At 41.4% G+C, this 24071-nt stretch overlaps 1 protein-coding gene across 2 annotated transcripts in view; it reads right to left on the minus strand.

Annotated features, from left to right (window-relative positions):
• The window catches only part of FSHR (follicle stimulating hormone receptor), a gene marked incomplete at both ends in the record, with an annotated part of 164185 nt that overhangs the window by 21073 nt on the left and 119041 nt on the right, over positions 1 to 24071 (minus strand). The window contains 2 exons of one of the 2 annotated variants that reach the window (XM_082671808.1): positions 2771 to 2848; positions 4019 to 4090. In XM_082671808.1, the coding sequence (XP_082527934.1) occupies positions 2771 to 2848; positions 4019 to 4090 (150 nt within the window). The remainder of the gene's footprint in view (positions 1 to 2770; positions 2849 to 4018; positions 4091 to 24071) is intronic. The other variant, XM_082671809.1, reaches the window with a different exon arrangement.

The raw sequence follows: 24071 nt of genomic DNA on the forward strand, positions 1-24071 counted from the left end.
AGTACCCTTGGATGTCCCTAGGAGGAGAAAGTGCCCCTGTATCCAGACATAGCACCTGGACTAAGCACAACTGGAGACTTAAATTGTGGTGAGTGTGGATCTTCTGATTCTGTTATCTATTATCTATGGATAAAGGGCCATCTGAGGTTAAAAAAAAAAAAAAAGAAAAAAAAAGACGCATTTCTCACAAATGTGAATTTATCCTTTAGAGACATGTCTGAGAAATGCTGACTCTTAAGAAAGCTGTCCTCGCTCGGAGAGTGTGCTCTCAGCTCTGGGGAACCACACAGTATCCGTGGACAGGAATCAGTGAAGAGTGGCTATGATCTCTATGCTTCTTTTGTAGTTTTGGGCTTGCAGGACACTCTCCAAAGTTCTTATTTCCTGAAATTCTTTTCCTCCACTTGGGAAAAGTTAAGACTAGGTAGATCAGGACAGGTTGCCTTCTGTCTTATGTTCTGGACAAAAAGGATGTGTGTCAGTATGCAAAACTGTGAGAACATTATTAATACAAACGGACTTTTTAAAAAAATTGAGATAATGGACATCTAACATTGTATTAATTTCAGGTTACCACTTATATATTTTCTATAAAAATACTCTGGGAGTTCCCTGGTGGTCTAGTGTTAGGACTCTGTGCTTTCACTGCTGTGGCCTGGGTTCAATCCCAGCTCAGGGAACTAAGATCTCACAAGCCACGTGCCACAGCCGAAAAAAAAACTGTATTAATAAACTTGCCACATGAACTAATTTTGAATCACTATATTTAAAAATGACACATATGTTTAGAGCAACTTTCTTTTTTTAATATAAATTTATTTATTTATTTATTTATGGCTGCGTTGGGTCTTCGTTACTGTGTGGGGGCTTTTCTCTAGTTGCGGCGAGTGGGGGCTACTCTTCGTTGCGGTGTGTGGGCTTCTCATTGCGGTGGCTTCTCTTGTAGCGGAGCACGGGCTCTAGGCATGCAGGCTTCAGTAGTTGTGGCGTGTGAGCTCAGTAGTTGTGGCTTGCGGGCTCTAGAGCACAGGCTCAGTAGTTGTGGTGCACGGGCTTAGTTGCTCCGCGGCATGTGGGATCTTCCCGGACCAGGGCTTGAACCCATGTCCCCTGCATTGGCAGGTGGATTCTTAACCACTGCACCACCAGGGAAGTCCCTAGAGCAACATTTAAAGAAGCACAAGCGTCCAGGTACAACTGATTACATTTATCACTAATCTCCTCCCTCCATTATGTAGCCAAGGAGTCCTTTTGCTGCAGCACACCAGGCCGGTATTACTCAGGTACTCACTATTTTCCAAAAGTTCCTTTTTAGCTTTTTTTTTTTTTTTTTTTTTAACCTCCTTGGCCTTGAAGATTCTGTTTCCTCTGCTCGTCCTTTGCCAATGCTGTGGCTAAATCCCACTCGTCTTTTAAGGACCATCTTCGACCCAACATCCTTTCTCAGCCACCTTCCTTCCCTCATTTAACTCTTCCTTCAAGCCTCGCGTCAAATCGCATCATACCTTCTTTATGCTTAGAACAATTGCTGTTATTTTGCACATATTTCATGCTGCTTTTTTCCTTTGCTTTCCCTTTCTCTCATACTTCTCACACCCCATCAACTCTTTCCAACACACACACACACACACAGAGAGATTCCAAATATCATGAGCATATTAAGTGAAAGGATTAGGTATTACCTACAATTTTGTCCCATTACTATGTACTCTGAGTACAGGCCTTTGATTTTATTTTTTCCTTCATACATCCCATTTCTCTGCTAATCTCTTTCAAACCTTTTCTGTTGTTCTCTGTAATAAATTTACATCAAATACTGTGCTTAGCTTTATTCTTCAGTATGTTCTCATCTCTGCCTACAGTTTCTCTCTGGCCCCTCCCACCACCTTGCTCCTTTTTTTTGTTTTTTTTATATAGATGGGTCTCTAAATCATGTTATTGCTTTGAGAAAGACTAAAATTCTTTCTGGACTAGAACTTACCTTTTGTACATATCAGCATATTGAAACACATGTATATTTTTAAAAAAAACACAACATTTGTGAAATGTAAAGAGAAAATACTTTTCTTACAGATGTAATTGCAATTACCAGTTCCCCAAATGTCATTCTATGCATCTAACTTCCATGGATCCCACAAACACTTGGGTAACCCCTAGTGCCCTATTTCTTGGCCATCTCGGGAAGTGTGTAAACTGCCACGCAGGCTACTGGCACAAACAATTAGAAGGTAGTCCGTTAATAATGCAGAGTGCACTTAAAAACTTTCCCAAAAGTCAGAGAGATTAACTCAAGCTCATTAAAAAACGTGATTGTTTCAAGAAAATGAGAAGTCATCTTATATGCTCAGCGTGGGGCTGAACAGAAGCTGCTTGGCATGGTTATGAGGGAATATCCGTGTCTTCTTGATTCAGACTCCTCCTTGGTCTTTTTCTTTGGGCAACAGAAGCCTTGCCAGGCAGTAACTAGCTTTATTGATGCGTGAGTTGTTCTGGCCCTCAGAACAGATGTTGCATCACAGGAGACCATCATTCAAAGAGCAATTTTAAATACGTGAATTGCACCACAGAATCATACATTATTAACATGTCTCCATGTTGTGATTTGGAAATGTAAAGATGGGAAATGAGAGAAAAACACAGAACCAGAGAGAAACTGGAAAGGTGAAATGCCAAAGTTACCCAAACAATAAAAGGAGGATACCATTATGAGAAAGAAATCATTACAGGAAAAACCAAATGTTCCTCCATTGGAGTTTTTTCCTTTACTTACAGAATCATACTTTCAAAACTTAGCCCCACGAAAGAATTTCTTTCAACTGTGTGGATGTTTATATTATCTTGAATGTCTCTAGAAGAAAGTACAGACAAATTAGGTATTTATGTCAGCTCCACTCCATGTCACCTCCCCACAAGCAGTCTACCTGGCATGGTGTAGTCTTTAGCTGAGGTAATGTTGGAATAGCTGTTGTTCTGAAGGTTGATGAACTCAATGTTTGGGAAGTGAATGGCATCTCATTTACCTTTAGTATATCAGTTCTTCTTAACAGTGGAATTGCAGACATGCAGCCTCTTCCCTCTCTGAAAGTCTTCTTAGCTAATTCAACTGTGCTGAGGTTCTAACAGATTCACTTGTTACCCTTGCCTCCACAGTTGGTACCTGATCAATAGGACAAAGTCACTTAAGCTGACCTTTCATCTCCAGACCAAACTTCTCCATCCACCTTACTTGGGCCTTCATCTTCCTCCATCTCAATCCCCTTCTCAAAGCTAGTTTCCTTCCTCTGTTCTCCTTGGGTCACAGAAATTTTTATCATTGGTTTTTCTCCTCCTGACTGAAAGGATGAAGAAAGTCTCGGTTTTCTGTTTGTACCCCTCATCCTCTGAAGCTTCCCTGTTGGGTCTGATCTAACATGTAAATGTAAAAGGAGTAAATTGCTTGGAACAATTTGAGAAATGGGAGATATTCTCTAGTTTTCCCTCTCCCTCCCTCTCTCCTTCCTTCCTTAGCTCATTGCATCTCTTCCCTACCTCTTCCTTTTGGGTCTCTCCAGATTCTTACAATTTCACTATTGAAAATAAACTTGCTATTATACATTGCCTTTTCTCTTGCTCTTTCAAAATACATCGTCATTAACACTTCACTGTGAGTTTGTCAGGTGGTTTCTTTATGCTTAGGGCAGCATGGGAATTCTGGAGGGAAGAGGAGACGATGGTGGAAGACAAAGGGGTACAGGAGGGAGGTGTGTACTAAATAGTGAAGAAAGGGGAGACGTCCTGATTTGCTACAAGCTGGCTCTGTTGACAACTGTCTTACTGAGGAGCCTGCTGACTTTCTCCAAACTGAGATTAGCTGTTCTTAAGGTAAAACCGAGGACACTTGCTGTTTGCCTTCCTACCTCTGCTCACCCAGAGCAACATCTTTGGAGGATGTAGACTACACAGTGCATAGTACAGGCCCAGAGGCTGTTGGGCAGGACAGCTATCGAGTAAGGAGTTGGTAACCACTCTTCAAACTTACAGTAACACCTTTTGGAGAGATTGAATCTTGTGAACAGCTGGCAAGTGCTTAATACCTGTGTTGGATATTAACCTAGAAAGAGACAAACTGAGAGTGAGTGAAAAACGAAGCTGGTTATTTTAACAATTGCTAGAGTCTAAGCATTCCAAATTCAAAATATCAATTTTGAGCTTTCAGAAAAACCTACCAGAAAATCCCATAATACACCAGAATCATGCTAATGTTTTCTATTTTAAGACTCTAACCAGGATATAGGAAGCTACTGATACCTTAGAGAAAGGAAACTTACACTTCGGGCACAAAGATCTGCTAGTATACCACAAGGCATACCTTTTTTTTTTTATTAACATCTTTATTGGAGTATAATTGCTTTACAATGGTGTGTTAGTTTCCGCTTTATAACAAAGTGAATCAGCTATACATATACATATGTTCCCATATCTCTTCCCTCTTGTGTCTCCCTCCCTCCCACCCTCCCTGTCCCACCCCTCTAGGTGGTCACAAAGCTGATCTCCCTGTGCTATACGGCTGCTTCCCACTAGCTATCTATTTTACGTTTGGTAGTGTATATATGTCCATGCCACTCTCTCACTTTGTCACAGCTTACCCTTCCCCCTCCCCATATCCTCAAGTCTATTCTCTAGTAGGTCTCTGTGTTTATTCCAGTCTTGCCCCTAGGTTCTTCATGACCTTTTTTTTTTTCCTTAGATTTCATATATATGTGTTAGCATATGGTATTTGTTTTCCTTTCTGACTTACTTTACTCTGTACGACAGACTCGAGGTCCATCCACCTCACTACAAATAACTCCATTTCGTTTCTTTTTATGGCTGAGTAATATTCCATTGTACATGTGCCACATCTTCTTTATCCATTTATCTGTTGATGGACACTTAGGTTGCTTCCATGTCCTGGCTATTGTAAATAGAGCTGCAATGAACATTTTGGTACATGACTCTTTTTGAATTATGGTTTTCTCAGGGTATATGCCCAGTAGTGGGATTGCTGGGTCATATGGTAGTTCTATTTGTAGTTTTTTAAGGAACCTCCATACTGTTCTCCATAGTGGCTGAACCAATTCACATTCCCACCAGCAGTGCAAGAGTGTTCCCGTTTCTCCACACCCTCTCCAGCATTTATTGTTTCTAGATTTTTTGATGATGGCCATTCTGACTGGTGTGAGATGATATCTCATTGTAGTTTTGATTTGCATTTCTCTAATGATTAATGATGTTGAACATTCTTTCATGTGTTTGTTGGCAATCTGTATATCTTCTTTGGAGAAATGTCTGTTTAGGTCTTCTGCCCATTTTTGGATTGGGTTGTTTGTTTTTTTGATATTGAGCTGCATGAGCTGCTTGTAAATTTTGGAGATGAATCCTTTGTCAGTTGCTTCATTTGCAAATATTTTCTCCCATTCTGAGGGTTGTCTTTTGGTCTTGTTTATGGTTTCCTTGACTGTGCAAAAGCTTTGAAGTTTCATTAGGTCCCATTTGTTTATTTTTGTTTTTATTTCCATTTCTCCAGGAGGTGGGTCAAAAGGATCTTGCTGTGATTTATGTCATAGAGCGTTCTGCCTGTGTTTTCCTCTAAGAGTTTGATAGTGTCTGGCCTTACACTTAGGTCTTTAATCCACTTTGAGCTTATTTTTGTGTATGATGTTAGGGAGTGTTCTAATTTCATACTTTTACATGTAGCTGTCCAGTTTTCCCAGCACCACTTATTGAAGGGGCTGTGTTTTCTCCACTGTATATTCTTGCCTCCTTTATCAAAGATAAGGTGACTGTATGTGCGTGGGTTTATCTCTAACCTTTCTATCCTGTTCCATTGATCTATATTTCTGTTTTTGTGCCAGTACCATACTGTCTTGATTACTGTAGCTTTGTAGTATAGTCTGAAGTCAGGGAGCCTGATTCCTCCAGCTCCGTTTTTCGTTCTCAAGATTGCTTTGGCTATTCGGGGTCTTTTGTGTTTCCATACAAATTGTGAAATTTTTTGTTCTAGTTCTGTGAAAAATGCCAGTGGTAATTTGGTAGGGATTTGATTAAATCTGTAGATTGCTTTGGATAGTAGAGTCATTTTCACAATTTGATTCTTCCAATCCAAGAACATGGTATATCTCTCCATCTGTTTGTATCATCTTTAATTTCTTTCATCAGTGTCTTATAATTTTCTGCATGCAGGTCTTTTGTCCCCTTAGGTAGGTTTATTCCTAGATATTTTATTCTTTTTGTTGCAGTGGTAAATGGAAGTGTTTTCTTAATTTCACTTTCAGATTTTTCATCATTAGTGTATAGGAATGCCAGAGATTTCTGTGCATTAATTTTGTATCCTGCTACTTTACCAAATTCATTGATTAGATCTAGTAGTTTTCTGGTAGCATCTTTAGGATTCTCTATGTATAGTGTCATGTCATCTGCAAACAGTGACAGCTTTACTTCTTCTTTTCTGATTAGGATTCCTTTTATTTCTTTTTCTTCTCTGATTGCTGTGGCTAAAACTTCCAAAACTATGTTGAATAGGAGTGGTGAGAGTGGGCAACCTTGTCTTGTTCCTGATCTTAGTGGAAATGGTTTCAGTTTTTCCCCATTGAGGACGATGTTGGCTGTGGGTTTGTCATATATGGCCTTTATTATGTTGAGGAAAGTTCCCTCTATGCCTACTTTCTGGAGGGTTTTTATCATAAACGGGTGTTGAATTTTGTCGAAAGCTTTCTCTGCATCTATTGAGATGATCATATGGTTTTTCTCTTTTGGTTTGTTAATATGGTGTATCACATCGATTGATTTGCATATATTGAAGCATCCTTGCATTCCTGGAATAAACCCCACTTGATCATGGTATATGATCCTTTTACTGTGCTGTTGGATTCTGTTTGCTAGTATTTTGTTGAGGATTTTTGCATCTATGTTCATCAGTGATATTGTCCTGTAGTTTTCTTTCTTTGTGACATCTTTGTCTGGTTTTGGTATCAGAATGTTGGTGGCCTTGTAGAATGAGTTTGGGAGTGTTTCTCCCTCTGCTATATTTTGGAAGAGTTTGAGAAGGATAGGTGTTAGCTCTTCTCTAAATGTTTGATAGAATTCACCTGTGAAGCCCTCTGGTCCTGAGCTTTTGTTTGTTGGAAGATTTTTAATCACAGTTTCAATTTCAGTGCTTGTGATTGGTCTGTTCATATTTTCTATTTATTCCTGGTTCAGTCTTGGCAGTTGTGCATTTCTAAGAATTTGTTCATTTCTTCCAGGTTGTCCATTTTATTGGCATAGAGTTGCTTGTAGTAATCTCTCATGATCCTTTGTATTTCTGCAGTGTCAGTTGTTACTTCTCCTTTTTCACTTCTAATTCTATTGATTTGAGTCTTCTCCATTTTTTTCTTGATGAGTCTGGATAATGGTTTATCAATTTTGTTTATCTTCTCAAAGAACCAGCTTTTAGTTTTATTGATCTTTGCTATCGTTTCCTTCATTTCTTTTTCATTTATTTCTGATCTGATCTTTATGATTTCTTTCCTTCTGCTAACTTTGGGGTTTTTTGTTCTTTTTTGTCTAATTGCTTTAGGTGCAAGGTTAGATTGTTTATTTAAGATGTTTCCTGTTTCTTAAGGTAAGATTGTATCGCTATAAACTTCCCTCTTAGAACTGCTTTTGCTGCATCCCGTAGGTTTTGGGTCATCGTGTCTCCATTGTCGTTTGTTTCTAGGTAGTTTTTGATTTCCTCTTTGATTTCTTCAGTGATCACTTTGTTATTAAGTAATGTATTGTTTAGCCTCCATGTGTTTGTAGTTTTTACAAATCTTTTCCTGTAATTGATATCTAGTCTCATTGCATTGTGGTCGGAAAAGATACTTGATACTATTTCAATTTTCTTAAATTTACCAAGGGTTGATTTGTGACCCAAGATATGATCTATCCTGGAGAATGTTCCATGAGCACTTGAGAAGAATGTGTATTGTGTTGTTTTTGGATGGAATGTCCTATAAATATCAATTAAGTACATCTTGTTTAATGTATCATTTAAAGCTTGTGCTTCCTTGTTTATTTTCATTTTGGATGATCTGTCCATTGGTGAAAGTGGGGTGTTAAATTCCCCTACTATGATTGTGTTACTGTTGATTTCCCCTTTTATGGCTGTTAGTAATTGCCTTATGTATTGAGGTGCTCCTATGTTGGGTGCATAAATATTTACAATTGTTATATCTTCTTCTTGGATTGATCCCTTGATCATTATGTAGTGTCCTTCTTTGTCTCTTGTAATAGTCTTTATTTTCAAGTCTATTTTGTCTGATATGAGAATTGCTACTCCAGCTTTCTTTTGATTTCCATTTGCATGGAATATCTTTTTCCATCCCCTTACTTTCAGTCTGTATGTGTCCGTAGGTCTGAAGTGGTTCTGTTGTACACAGCAAATATATGGGTCCTGTTTTTGTATTCATATAGTGAGTCTGTGTCTTTTGGTGGGAGCATTTAATCCATTTACATTTAAGGTAATTATCGATATGTATGTTCCTGTTCCCATTTTCTTAATTGTTTTGGGTTTGTTATTGTAGGTCTTTTCCTTCTCTTGTTTTTCCTGCCTAGAGAAGTTCCTTTAGCATTTGTTTTAAAGCTGGTTTGTTGGTCCTGAGCTGTCTCAGCTTTTGCTGGTCTGTACAGGTTTTAATTTCTCCATCAAATCTGAAGAGATCCTTGCTGGGTATAGTAATCTTGGTTGTAGGTTTTTCTCCTTCATCTCTTTAAATATGTCCTGCCACTCCTTTCTGCCTTGCTGAGTTTCTGCTGAAAGATTAGCTGTTGTTCTTATGGGGATTCCCTTGTGTGTTATTTGTTGTTTTTCCCTTGCTGCTTTTAATATGTTTTCTTTGTATTTAATTTTTGATAGTTTGATTAATATGTGTCTTGTCGTGTTTCTCCTTGGATTTATCCTGTATGGGACTCTCTGTGCTTCCTGGACTTGATTAACTATTTCCTTTCCCATATTAGGGAAGTTTTCAACTATAATCTCTTCAAATATTTTCTCAGTCCCTTTCTTTTTCTTTTCCTCTTCTGGGACACCTATAATTTGAATGTTGGCGTTTTTAATGTTAATGTTATCTTAAAAAAAGATAAATTAACATGATCCAAAAACAGCTTGCAACTAGAAAACAGAATTTTCCTAAATCATCCCCTGTTTCCAATTTCCACATACTCTTTGAAGAACTGCCTCTTCTCCAAGTGATTCTGTTGAGATTAGGGCATGAGTTCCATATCCTTTGACCTCAGAGTATGTATGTGACCTAAGCTGGGCTCATCAGACCCTCTCCTGGGAAGAAGTTGAAGGTTGGTTACAGATGAGTCCACTGACACCATCACTCTCAAGCAAAAGTCCACATATTTCTACAGCTGAGATTTCCAGAGCTATATTGGATCATTTCCAAGGCTTGTGTGTCTTGGCCTGGGTTCCCCAGGAAGCAGAGCCTGAGATAAAAGCTGGCTTGCATTTAGTATATTTGATAATATGTGTTCAGAGAGTTTGGGACAGGTGGAATGAAACAGAGAGGGAAGAAAGGGAATCCGTACAAGAATGAGTTATTGTACTGTATTGAGTTGTCGACCACTACTAGTGACTGGTCTTTAATGCCAAGGACTTGACTTAGGAGATTTTCAAAATGGGTATCAGAACTATTGCTCTGAATGGGGGAAAAGGGGAGGCATTTATCCACAGACTAGTATTTCCTGTTGGCGGAAGGTATTCCCATGGTGTTAAGTCCACTCTGACGTGCACACTTGTGGGTACCCAGCAAGTTCCTACTGGGCATCACTTACAGTGGTGTAGAAGAAGCCCCAGGACTAGAAATGAGAGGTACACAAGGCCAGAGTAGCTGCTCTACAGTTGAAATTAAGCTGCATTAAGCTGGTTGAAATTTGGGTGGAACTGGCTTCCATAGCAGTGGTGAAAAAGATTTTCAAGTTGACCCATGACAGTTGTCTGACACACTGTTCTTCAGTATTTCCCGGGCTCTTGTAGGTTACTCAGAATCCTTCCAGTTCCTTCCCACTCCCATTTCCCTTTTCTCTGTGTGCCTTACCTAAGACAAAGTTGGTCTTAGTTGCCTGCAATCTAACGAACCTTCACCGGTGCACTCATCATTGTGAAAGATCGTGTGTCTTTTGGGTTTATGATTCTAGAGGAGACTTTAGTGTCTTGTTCTCTGCTTCTGTCTTCAGAAAGCCAATGCATTCTCCCTACAGGTCCCTGAGAACCTGTAATGGTTCTCAGATGTTTTGCTCCTTCTTGGTTCCCAAGTGATCCACACAGAACCCATTTTGGTCAGTTCTTCCTTTGATTATTTCAATAGCCCTTGAGATCGTCTCCCTTTGTTTATTTGTGGGAAAGAGCTGTTAACGTGCTTTTGTTAGGAATTTGTTGTGTTATTTACTTTAAAAATTTTCACAGTGAAAAATAAATTGTTTTGTGTAGAGACCTGAGTGAACACAAGCATGTACAGCTGTTTAAATACTGGCACACTCAAGATACAGCCAAGTTCCAGAACCCTCCAAGTTATATTGTGTTGCCCTTTGTAGTTACCTCTCCTTCTACTTCCTATTCCTACCAGCCACTGATCAGTTTCTATTTCTATAATTTTGCCTTTTCCAAAATGTCATATCAGTGCAACCATATGTTATGGAACTTCTTTCATACAGTATAATGCATTTGAGAGTCTTCCATGTTATTGTATGTATCAGTAGTACACTGTTTTTTTTTTAATATTTATTTATTTAATTTATATTGGCTGCTCTGGGTCTTAGTTGCGGCATGCATGGGGGATATAGTACCCTGACCAGGGTTCGAACCTGGGCCCCCTGCATTGGGAGATGGAGTCTTACCTGGTGGACCACCAGGGAAGTCCCAGTAGGTCGCTGTTTTTTATTGCAGATTAGTCTTCCATTGTAAGGATATACCACAGTTTGTTTATTCATTCATAGGTTGAAGGACATGTAGGTTGTTTCCAGTTTTTGTGATTATAAAAAAGCTGCTTTAAACATTTGTGTATAATGTGTGAGTGTGTGTGAGTGAGTGTGTGTGTGTGTGTGTGTGTGTGTGTGAGAGAGAGAGAGAGAGAGACAGACAGAGAGGCAGAGACAGAGACTGAGACTGACAGGGAGGGAGGGAGGGAGAGAGGGAACATTTCTACTTTTCTTTGGTAACTACGTATGAGTGGGATTACTAGGTCGATGGTAAGTGTATGTTTAACTTTATTAGAAACTGCCCAACTGTTTTCCGAAGTGGCGCTACCATTTTGCACTCTCACTAGCAATGTATGAGCGTTCTAGTGGCTCAACATCCTTTGGTTATTTTAAAAAGTATATTCTTTGAATATAAAAGTAATACATATGTATTGTGAAACTTATGGAAAATATGGAAACATCTACAGCAGACAGTAAAAATCACTTCTAGTTTCACTATCCAGAGATAGCTTCTGTTAACATTTGGAGTTTGAAGTTTCTAACCAAAACAAATAACTTCCATGATTGCTCTCCACCACCTCTGAGTTTCTACTCAGAGAAGTTCCAACAGAAACATTGCCATAACTAAATATCTGCTAGCTTGACACAGGCTTATTCTACATTTGTTATATAATCATATCCAGCCTTCTACTATTTTTAGATCTCTTCCCATGGGTCTATGCAGTATTCTTTTAATGAGACATCAAAGCAAGGACCATACTTAATATTCTTTGACAATCTATACTACTGGTGCAGATCGGGAATACAGTATGTGCTCATAAAATATTAGGTTAATTGGTTGTTGGTTCTAAAACATTTCTTGCTTCTGTCATGAAGAATTGTATTAAAATGCTTATGCAGTGAATTTACTTGTCAGGTATCACGGATACTTGGAGTAATTAATCTTAAACAGAGGCAAGGAGGTCTGGAGGCCAGGAATCAGGAGAATGTACATGCCAGCTCTGGCATGAACTAGACGCAAGCCATTTCATCTTTCCAGACTGGAAAGGCTGTGGAGTGTGTGAATATCAAGGTAGATATTATATCAGACACCGCTGAGCCCTGCTTCACATCCTCTTGCTCCATCTTTTACTCTAGCGGTTACCATAGCAACCATGTACATACGGATTTAACTTAGCAGACACTGGCCCTCAGTTATGCTGAGTATCTCTCATTCTGTATCCTCGGCTCCTCTACCACCTCTGAGTGGGACCCTTATGGGAATCTGCTCAACTATTTTGAGGCATGGGGCAGATTGGGTACAAGGGAGTTAGGACCCCATAGGGCAACTCTTCTAGTGGTGAACTCTTCCACTCCTTGGGTGAACAACTCTTAATGTATTCTAAATGACAGCTTGGATGGGCTCTAGCATAATTGGGCCTTGATTTCCTGGTGGCATTCAGCTGATAATACATTCTTGAGTTGCCTTTCCCTCCTTCCTTCTTAGTCATCTAATCTCTTTTCTCCAGTTTGAATGTACAATAAAATACTCACTTGTTAAGTCCTTGCTCAGACATATTTTGGGTCACCTAGACTGAGACCGATACTGACTTGTACTGAATTTCACATTTTACACGGACTCACTGATGGTTGCCATTTGCCTTCACTCCAAATCTGTCTCCACTTGCAGCCCAGCCTTGTTTCTCTTGCTTCTTTTACAGTAAAGTTTCTAGAAAGAGTTGTCTGCGTATGCTGTCTTCATTTTCTCATGTTCTATTCCTCTTTAATTTGTTGAGGACGCCCCAGTTTGTTTTCATTCTGTACCCCTCCACTGAAACTACTTTTGTCATGCCCCAAATCTACCAACCCATAAACAATGAATCTAATGAACAATTTAAATTCTCATTTTTTAGACCTTTCAGGAGAATTCAGTACTCTCTGCCAGACTCTCTCTTCTATTAGTTTCTGTCCAATCACACTATTCTATTATTCCACCTCTTTCTTTGTTACTCCTTTTAAGTTTTTTGTTGTTGACGCCCCCTCCTCTAGACATACTCCGGAGCCTTCTGCCTTTTTTCTCTATAGTCTTGCTGGGAAGGTCTCATTTCCCATGGCTTCAAGTAGTATCAATATGATGACGACTCCTAGATTTATACTTGACTTCTGACCTCTCTAGTTCATCCTAATTAAAGTTTACTTTACATATTCTCTTCTGAATGTCTCATTGACATAGCAAACTAAACTAGTTCCCACCATCACTTTCACAGAACTGCTCCTCTCAATTCTTCCTCATAAACAGCACTCCCATCTATCAGTTATTTGTTAGAAATGTGGCATTAAACTTGGCTTCGTCACCCTCATTCCCCAACATCCAGTCCATCTCAACATCCTCTTAGTTTCCATTTCCATACAGTTTCTTCCATCTCGACTGACATCATTCTAGAACAAGCCACCATCATCTTTCCTCTAGATTTCTGCAATAGTCTCCTCCTTTCCACACATTTAATCTTGTCTTTTCAAACCCATTCTCCATACAGCACACAGAGCATTCTTTTAAAAAATGTAAATAAGCTGACATTAGTCCTCTGCTTTTCTTTAGTTGTTTCCTATAGTAAAATTTATACTCCTTCCTACTTACACTTGAACCCTCAACTCATGCCGTTCACCCAATTCACTTCAGCACCAGTGGCTTTCTTTCAATTCTTCACATGCACTAAGTTCTTCCCTGTATCCAGGCATTTGCACATGCTCTATCTGGAAGGCTCACCACCCACACTTCACCTGGCCAACCTCAACCCATCCTTCAGGGTTCAGTTACAAATGTTGTTTCTTCAGAGAAGAGCTCCCTGATTGCCAGTCTAAATTAAGGTTCCGATTTATTCCCAGTATAATCATATTCCTTTTTAGCACTTTTCCCTTATTAGCACTCATCAAGATTCTCAATTGTATATTAGCTTGCGTTCATGTGTCTATTCAACGTCTGTCTCTTCAACCAGATTGTGAACGACATGATGATGGAAATCATGTTTCTTCTGAAAACTCAACGTTTTCACAGTGGTTGGCACATGTATAGTGCTTGATGTGTATCAGGCCAGGCAGTGTGTTATGGGCTGTCAAGAGATGAGCACAAAAAAGGAATCATTCACTAGCTGTGTTCATCACACCTAACTGATTTGACATTATATGGATAACAACTTGGCTCTCTTTCTGTTAGTGGATGAGTAAGAATTTTATATAATGAAAGGAGGGAAGAATTTATGATTGTCAATGACAAGAGTACAAGTACATTATTTAATATCAATAGTATGAGCTCCCAAAGCCACTATACTTATGGGACATCTATAAGTGTCTATAGGTGCACACTGAAATTTTTGGTCTTTATAGAAAAGAAAACACAGCAAAAATGGCTAAGATTATTCCAGTAGTTCTGAGTTTAAGGCACTTAAAAAGATCTAGTGACCATCTAGTGAGATGGATTATTGGTAATAACTCTACAGCTGAAACTCTCCATAACCCCAAGGTAACTCAGGAAATGGAGTTCAGATGAACACTTAGTTTTCAATTCATTTTTCCCCTTTGATCAATAAATTCATGTCTGTTGGAGGCTGGAAGTGGGTAATCAGCTAGGAGCTCTATGTCTCAATGGGTTTGCTTTGGTCAGATGACTGTTTGCTGTGAAATTATTTTGATTCATTCAACCGCAGTTTATCTTCAAGAACAGGTAAAGGCCTGAGGGCCAAATGTGAGCAAATTTAAGTTCTGCAAATGGATCTTCTAAAGAAAGGAAACTGGCTCACAGGCCTCTCTAGTCAACATTCTGAGCTGGTGTTAACACCTTTCATGCCTAACTGTCGCCAGTCTTGAGGCTACAGTGATGAAAATGGGTACTTCGCCTTCCAGGATGAACTTAGTGAGGTCCCTTCAATTGATGGGAACCAGTCCCACTATGTCCTGCTCCCTAACTAGATACTATACTTGCTTTCATGAACAGTTGACCCCAAAGCTCTAAGGCTCATTGTCCTAAACATCATTAGTGCTTTCATGAATCTTCAACAGTGCTGGTGGGTTGTTTTTTCTTAAATTTATAGTGTGTGTGTGCTCACTTGTTTTGCATTGGGCTATACATCTTCTCTTCATACAACCTCCGTCCCATCCAAGAGAGGACACCAAAGACCATGCCCAAACCACCAAAGACCCATGTCTTCAGGGTTTGCAGGTGAATTGAGGAGTTAAGACTAGTATAGTGGAAATACTCAGACAGGTCTAGTGCTAAAATCTATGTTACTGACTGTGAGTGTCTTAAGAGTTCAGGGAATGGGAGAGCAGTATGGGTTGGATTAGTCAAGGAAGGAGAGCAAACCAGATTTCTGAGAGAGTATGAAGCTTACTGGCCTGAACTAGGGAAGTGAGTGTGTGTAGCTTAGACCACAGGAGGTTTATAGGAGGTGGGACACAGAGGAAAAGAGGATGGAAGGGGAAGGAGGAGGCAGTATCTCAGAATCTTTAAGACCAGGTGAAGGACTTGATGCCTAAGTGTTTAGAAGCCACTCTGAGGTGCTGTAATGGGAAGTAAGAACACTTGGGGACCCCCTGAGCAGAGGTGGCCCATATTTTCACCATCCCATGACCCTGACTTCACAGTAGTGGTCAGGACAAACCAATGGGTAGTTATTGAGAACCTACTGCATAACTCACTGAACCGAGAAAAGTCAGGTAGAACAACATATCACTCTCCATCACACATGCTAACCAAGAATGCAATTCTTTATCTCTGTTCCACTCAGAATCCACCGTGGCAGGGAATGCTGAATTCTGAGACGGTGCGAACCAGTTTTCTTTTAGTTTGTGAACGGAGGCAGAAACAGATTCCCTACCATGGCCTTAATGGCCCACTGAGATATTTTAGGCAAATTTGATTTAAGAATGGGACGCTGCCAGTTGTGTGTCTAGGTTAGGGGTTTACTATTTTTGCCAAAGCACATTTCCTAGAAACCAAGACTGAGGGTTTGAACTTGAACTCCTTTTTCCATCTTCTAATTGATTTCCCGTGATATAAGCTTTGTTTGCACCTAATTTAAGTCTTTGTCTCCCTTATTTTTTTACACTTTTAATTACACTTTTCTGTCTCTTAGATAAAATGTACTTCTTCCTTCTGACCACTCTGGGAGAAGTTAGTTATCCAATGATACATAAGAAGGAGAATCGTGGACTATACTTAATTAATCTATGAGAAGCCTCCTTACCTTTTGAGGCTCACTGATATTGAGTTTCCTATTAACTGTAGATCCTTATTGACTGGGAATTTGCATCTCTACCTACACCATTAGAAAAGATGCTAACATATACTTTCCAAATCATTAAATAAAGATTTGATTAGGTGTAAAATCACGTAAGCTTGGCGTTGGATGGGAGTGTGTGTAATAAGCTGTAGTTCAATGGAAAGGGCCTTAGACGTAAGATGAGGGACCCTGGATTTAAGTGCTTTCTCTCTCACTAGTTGGATGGCGCTGAGCAGTTCACTTACTTTTTCAGAGCCTCGGTTTCTCTTTCTGTAAAATGATCTTGGGTAAGGAATTACCTGAGACAGTGGGAGAGCCCTGTTTCCTGCCTCCCCAGTCTCATGTCTTCAAAGCTGGAAATATTTAACTCATATTCAGATCAGACTTGCCTCAGTCTCCATGGAAACTAGACTCCTTAGCAATCAGGGGGAATTTAATGAGCCCGAAGGCAGGATTTTGAAGATCTCAGCCTTATTAGCCTGGCTGCAGATTCTGTTTTGACCTAATATTCTGGTTAAACAATCGGGCTCTGGTCCTATTCTCAGATAGGACGAGCGAGTAGCATAGCTTTAAACTAGCAGCTCTGTTGCTAGAGGATCTGGGTTCAAGTCCTGACTGTACCACTTTTTAAGCTGTATGTCCGTAAGGAGTTAGTTGAAGTCTGTAGGACTCAGATCCTTTATCTGTTACTCAGGGAAATAAGATTTACCTAACAGGAAACCTTAGCGCTGTGTCCAGGCACTGTTATTGGTCATGGTTCAGTCACATTCCATTGCTATAACTGAGACCTTGTCTGATTTCCTGGTTTCCCTAGAACCTGGGCCATGCCTTGCTTTCCCCCAGTTCTCTTGGGCACTGAGATGCTGTTTCCGTGTCTGGGTCCTTGTTGTCCTTGTGGAACCTCCATGATGCCTGGGCAAGCTGATCTGTTATCTGCTGCCTGAGGCTCTCTGTGCCCTGTTGCAACCACTGGAAGCCGCAGCTGAATTTCCCAGATTCCTCCTTCCCCCTTTCTCTAATTTCCTCCTTCTTCTTTGGACAAACCTGCCTGGATAAACCTTCTTGCCTGTCAGATTCTGTTTAGTGTCTGGGTCCTGATCATACTATTACCTAGAGGCTTGTTGGTCATCTCGAGGAAAATTACTACAGAGTTGACAAAATGGAAGATGACTTACAAATTAAAAGAAAGTACAAGTGTTCCAATCGGTTGAGTTTTTCTGTGATGAAAAATGACTATCAGAAATAATGTTACAAAGCAGATATTTTCAAATTAGACATATTTGATTTATCTCTTTAAGGGAAAGGTGATGTATTGATAATGAGGAAGAATATAACAGCATTTCAAAGGAAAGAATTTGGGGAAAAATGGAAATTAATTTATTGCTGAAAATGATACATGTCATCAGTTATGAAAACTCTCATATTGCATATTTTAAAAACAAGGATATGCAATTTTCTAACTTGTTTATAGTTTTTCACTGGGTTTTGAACACTTTGATTAGAAATATAAAAATACAACATCATTCAGGTTTGTAAGAACATCTGATTGGCATTAGGGAAGAACATTTACTAGCTGAATTTCATAAAAATATTTGCATGAAAGAGTAGGATTGAACATGGAGTCTGGGTGACTCAGAGTGCAGCTATAGGCTGGTCTTCCATTAGACCTATTTGTTTTAGTGAGGTTTTGTTCTCAGCTTTGACAGCCATTGAAATCTATTATTGAAATGACCTGTGAATTGCTTTTCTGAGTGTTAAACTAAGGATTAAAAAATAACGAAACAGGGGCTTCCCTGGTGGCGCAGTGGTTGGGAGTCCGCCTGCCGATGCAGGGGACGCGGGTTCGTGCCCCGGTCTGGGAGGATCCCACGTGCCGCGGAGCGGCTGGGCCCGTGGGCCGTGGCCGCTGGGCCTGCGTGTCCGGAGCCTGTGCTCCGCGGCGGGAGAGGCCACAGCAGTGAGAGGCCCGCGTACTGCAAAAAAATAAAAATAAAAAAATAATAATGAAACACATCCTATGGTATTGCTTTCTCTAAAATATTGTTATAATTAGAGCAAACTAGGCTTATTGTGCCATATAAAATGGTATATAATAAGGCAAGGTGTACATGTAAAACATATGATTTATTCACCTTTATTTCCTACTTTAAAATATAATTTTTTGTATATATGTATCTACTTTATAAATAAACTTATTTTGGGATATAGGTTTTTTGTTGTTGTTTTTTGGTGTTTTTTTTGGCTGATGGGGTGAAGACTCAAGACCGTATTGTTCACTATGTAGGATATTTTGCTTGGGAAGAGAAGCCTGTGATTCTGAAGAGCTTCCAGGTGGAAATAGTAATAGGTTTGTGCTGTGTTGCTTGGGAAAGTAGGTACAGGATTAATAATAATAACGGTCAGCATTTATTCAACACTTCCTATGTACCAGGTACCACACCAAGCACTTAACATCGATTATTTTATTTATTCCTCTCCTCTACCTTAGGAGATGGGTATCATTACCATCCTCATATCAGAGTGGAGGAGGCCTGGCCGAGAGGTCCAATCACTTTCGCAAAGACGCACATAAGGGGGCAGAGCTAGAGGCTGAATCCACATCTTTCTGACTCTAAAGTTTGTGCTCCTACTGTGATCAGACCGAAGAATGAATTGTACTGCAAAGCACTTGGTTCCCTACCTTTGGAAATGTGTCTGTGTGGCTGGGTTTCTTCATGAGGGGTGTGATATGGTTATTTATGATACAAAATATATATTTGGTCTCCATTCCCCTTCCTGGCATAAACCTTCTGGGTGGGGAGCATGGTGGGCTTGGAGAAGGCCTGGAAGCTCTGAATCCTTTCCCCATACCTTGCCCTATGCATCTCTTCCATTTGGCTGTTCCTAAGTTGTGTCCTTTTATAATAAGCTGGTAATCTAGTAAGCAAAATGTTTCCCTGAGTTCTGTGAGCCTTTCTAGCAAATTAACCAAACTCAAAGAGGGGTCGCTGGAAGCTCCAATCTATAGCTGTTTGGTCAGGAGCACAGGTGACAACCTGGACTTGCAATTGGTGCCTGAAGGGGGACAGTCTTATTGAATCGTAGGGCACCCAGCTGGTGTCTGAGAATTGCTTGGATGTGTGAGGGGAAACCCCACACATTGGAACGGGGTATAGAATTGGAAAGGGGAGTTGAACTCTGTGACCTCTAAGGTGACTTCCAACTTAGAAACTTGGAGCATTTCTCCATAAATGCTGTTTCCAAAGGTTATAAATGCTTTGCTTACCAACGAAAGGCCACAGTCATCAAATAAGTCTAGGAAGTGCTGCATTAATAAGGTTAAACAGTTTCTTTCCTGCAGGATTCTCAGAGCCTTTACCACAATATTATTCATTGTAAATACCCAAGAGGAGGAAGTAGTGCGCTGTCTTTCCCCAAACATATTGACCCTGGATTCTTCCTTTATTGTAGAGTATCTCCTGAGTGTGGTGTTTCCTAGTTCAACCTTGGAAGCCCTGCTAGAAGCTAGAGTATTTATGCTGATTTATGCTGATTCTCCAAAAATGCTGTTACCATTTAGAGCGTGGCTGGCAAACTCTCTCTTAGACAGAGTGTTCTGTTAATCAGCCCCCTGTATTCCTCTACCATGATGTAAATCAGAAAGTTTACAGAACCACACTGGTGAAAAGGCACACTCTGTCAAATGAACTTTGATCCAATCTCTCCCGGCATTTCAGGCGTTTTAGGATGGGCCCCTTTAGGGTACAACCTAAAGAGGGAAGAGACTCTGAATAACTCCCCTGCAGCTGTACAGGGTCTGTCAGTCAGAGGATCAGATTCCTACCCCTAGCCCAACAATTAACCTCTCTACTACACACCCTGTCTGGGTAAGAAGAAATCGTGTTCTCTGATGGCAAAATGAATCAAAGGAGGACTAAACTGAAGAGAAATCTTTGACAAAATGGGCCTGAATGTAGAAAACAACAAAGTTTGTGATGGGTTACTGAGCAGCTCTCACTTTGTTGTTATTCGTCCTTTCAATTTGGGGCCTGCAACACGATGCCTTCGTGGCTAGGGCAGGTCTCAGTGTAACAGGATGTCAGAGTTGGAGTTTTTCCTGAGATGCCGAGGTATGAGACATGCTATAGTCCAGGTTCCTAGAAACCAGTTACACAACTCTTAACCTCTCGTGCGCAGTGGGCGTGAAAACGGTGTAGGAACCTTGTGAGAAGGGTTCCTGGAGACGCCTGAGAATCTGCCCTTCCCAGCCCCCCACGATGGGGAAGGGTGGGAGCTGTTGTTGTGTCACTTCGGCTGGGAGAAGGACTTTAAGAAAACCACGTGGCAACTTTCATCACTGTCTCCTCCTGCTTGGGGACACAGTGACCAGTGTCTGACTTGGGCCTGGGTGAGAGGCTGCCTACAGTGGCAATAGACCAGAGGACTGGTATTTGGGAAGTAACAAGTCCTAGGAACTGATTACACAGGTCACAGTTCTGACCCAGACTTCTAGGAAGAAAAGGCTGGAAAATCGCCTTATCTTATATTTGTGTAGCCCAAGTGACTGACAGAGTTATTTCATATTACCTCATTTGACTTTACTGTGAGTTTCTAAGGTGAATACAATTATGATTCCCGTCTTACAGATAAGGGAGGCAACACTCATAGAGGATAAATGAATCACCCAAATTTCTAAGCTCAAACCAGAAAGAATCATAGTTAATACTTTCCAGTTACCTTACCACATGTCAGGCACCATCATACAGGCCTTGCCTGTACAGAGTCACTTATTCCTGCCCACAACTCCATGAAGAAGATACTATTATTAGCTCCATTTTCTAGATAAGGACACTGAGGCTTAGAGAGTTTCAGTTAACTTGTTTGCTAGCAAGTGGAAGAAATGGGATCGGAACCTGGGCCCTCGGGCTCCCATGCCTCTTGGTGATGAAAACATGATACCACACTGGCTACATAAGGACTTTTAAAACCTAAAGATCTCTCCAAGTTAGATTCACTGCTAACAGAGTGTTCCTAAGAGGTGATCTTCTGGGACCTTCTTGGATGCCAATGTACGAATAACTTTAGTCAGACTACCAATCTGTGGCAAGCAGTTACTTTTAAATTACATAGGGGAATCGCAAAAGAGTTAATATTTTAAACAGTTTGCACACCCTTCCCCACAACTCATTTCAAGCATTCATTATTTAGAAAGCTATTTCTTAGGTACACTTCAACATAGCCGCGTAGATGATCACAAGTTCCAAATGGCAAACAGGAATCAGGTGTCACTCTTGCGCTCAGAACACTGGGTACGTTGACATTGGCTTCACCCACACTCCGCACCTTCCCAGCCGCAGAGCCCCGGAAAGTGGGGAGAACCGGGATGGAGTCAGACACTCCTGGCCTCAGATCTCAGTTCTGCCAACTACAGGATCTCTGAGTTTCAAATTCCTCATTTATAAATTGGGCAAAATACACACCTCACTGTTTTGGAAGGTTGGAAGATGAGTTGTGAGAACAAAATACCTAGTTTAGGGTCTGCCATCTAGTAGATGTTCAATTAGTATCAGTTTCCCTGTCTCTCCTGCTCCAAGATCCTCTCTTAATCCCATTTGGGGAATTAGGGCAATTCAGTCAGCATCTCTGAACCTCAAGTTTCCCACCTGTGAGATGGAACCATCAGTAAATATCTCAGAGGGCTTTTGTAAGACTATGTAAATTAATATAAAGTGCAAGTGCTTTCTAAATTGTGATTTCTGTGTCCCACCCCGTATCCGCCCGCAGTGCCCTGTCCAATCAGCAGTGCTTGCACTTGTTTGCCATTTTGAACTTTCAAAGCGTCCCCGCACCCTGACTCATCTTCTCCCTTCCTTTCTCTTCCTTACAACTTTTGAAGGAGGTGGGGCTGTCCCTTTCCTCTCCATCTTACACGAGGCCCAGAGAGGTCTCGTTACTTGCTTACACAAGCAGGACCACGGCTGGAGCCTGAGCGTGCGGCTCTCCCATAAAGAGAAGAGCTTTTCCTTGGTGTCCAGGCGGCTCCTGTGGTTTGGCCCTTGTCCAGAGAGACTGTGCTGGGTGAGCTTTGTGAGGGAGGCTGCCTAATTTTATCTTTGAATCCCCACTGGTGGGGGAGGAGCTCAGCCCGTCTTGAACTAGACATTATTTGTGGGGTGTTTGCTGTGGGTGACCTCATGATTAAACCGCAGCAGAACATTTTTGTAATGTCTGCTGGGGATGAAAATATTCTTCCTTAGACTGTTTGTCACTGCAGTGTTCACACTCTGTAATGCCCCAAGATACTTCTCTAAAAACAGCAGCTGCTTCCTTCCACTACCCAAACAGAAAGATTCAAATCCAGGCCCGCCCACATTTTCATTAAGGACCTACTCTGTGCACGCCCTTCTGTAGAAGCTCAGAGATGAGCTAGATGCAGCCTTTGCTCTGGATTAGAGGTCAGTTGAATCAGGTGATGCCCTCTCCTGCCGCTTCACTGCTCCCCAGTCTTGAGCCAGCTGATCTGGCTGGCCGAGGAGCCCCCTGGAATGCCTGCCTCCTATAGCCATGCCCACGGGAAGACAGCATCTTCCCAGATGGACAAGCCAAGGGTTTGGGAGCAGCGGGGCCATGTGGCTAGAAGATGCCTGTGTTCTTAGCTTACAGCTTAAGAGCACACACTGTGAAAGATAAAGCAGATGAGATGAATGAGGGCAGCAAGGAACAAATGGGTCCCTCAACAAGCGTTACAGAGTGAGGCGAGAACCAGGTGCACAAGAGGTCTGGCGTGAGAGATCACAGCCAGTGTTCTCTAAAAGGAGAAATAAATAGCTGAACGCCTTTTTTTGTGCCACGTGCTGGGGGTATGGCCGTGAAGACCACCTGGTCCCCGTCCTGGAGGAGCACACAATCTGGTAACCAGAGTTGACTGCGTGATGCCCTCCCCTCTCTCCTGCCCACCCCCTGTTGCCCACGGCACTGCCCAACCTCCTCTGGCCCATCTCTGCTTCCAGGGGCTGCCCCATCCCGACAGAGACGGTAGCTGACAGTTCTTGTGTTAGCTCCAATATCTTAACATGTGGCCTCTCCCAGGGATAATTGCAAATCTAAAAGGGTCAGAAAGGACCAAAATACCTTTGAAACCTTCCTATATTGAATTGAGGCTGCAGTGGTGGAAGAAGAGACAGCAGTTTATTTTCCACGGAGGTGGGGCTTCCCTTGATGCCCTTCAGATTCTCGCCAGCTAAGCTGTCTCTCCTTCTGCCTGTGCCTGGGGCCAACGCTGCCAGGGATTTGCCCTCCCAGGCCAGCTCCAATGGCTGCTGGGCGTTGTCTGCCTCTTAAGCCTGGTGCCACATCCAGTACCTCTGAGGCCCCACTAAGGCTGGCTGTGCTCATTTTGTAAGGGGCCGAAGTGGCAGGGCTCATGCTGTGAGTCCCCTTTAGCTTAAGAAGGGGACTTCTTTTGAGAGTAATTTACAGCCGGTTTAAGTGTCTGATGCCTCCGAAGGATCTCAGCATTTAAAGGGTCTCCTTGAATCCTGGGGAAGAGCAGCCTGATCTGGGAAGCAGAGTGGCCTGCAGGAGGCTGGGTTTTCCCGTCTTATAGAGGGACTTTCTCCTTCCATACAAGGCCCTTTGCGCTGGATCTGAATATGCTGAACTCAGGACAGGACAGTGACTCTGGGATCCCCAGATTCGTGAAGAACACAATTTAGACACCAAGCGCCTGAGGGCTAGAAGAGATCTAAGAGGATGCACAGTCCCTTCTCCTCTTTCATCAGCCTCTTGAAGCATACTTGATGATTTCCATTTTGTAAGTGAAGAAACCGAGACTTGAAGCGATCAGCCCATCACTGTCTGGGGGGAGGTGGA

Source organism: Grampus griseus (assembly GCF_964374135.1).
Source record: "Grampus griseus genome assembly, chromosome: 15".
Classification (NCBI taxonomy): domain Eukaryota; kingdom Metazoa; phylum Chordata; class Mammalia; order Artiodactyla; family Delphinidae; genus Grampus; species Grampus griseus.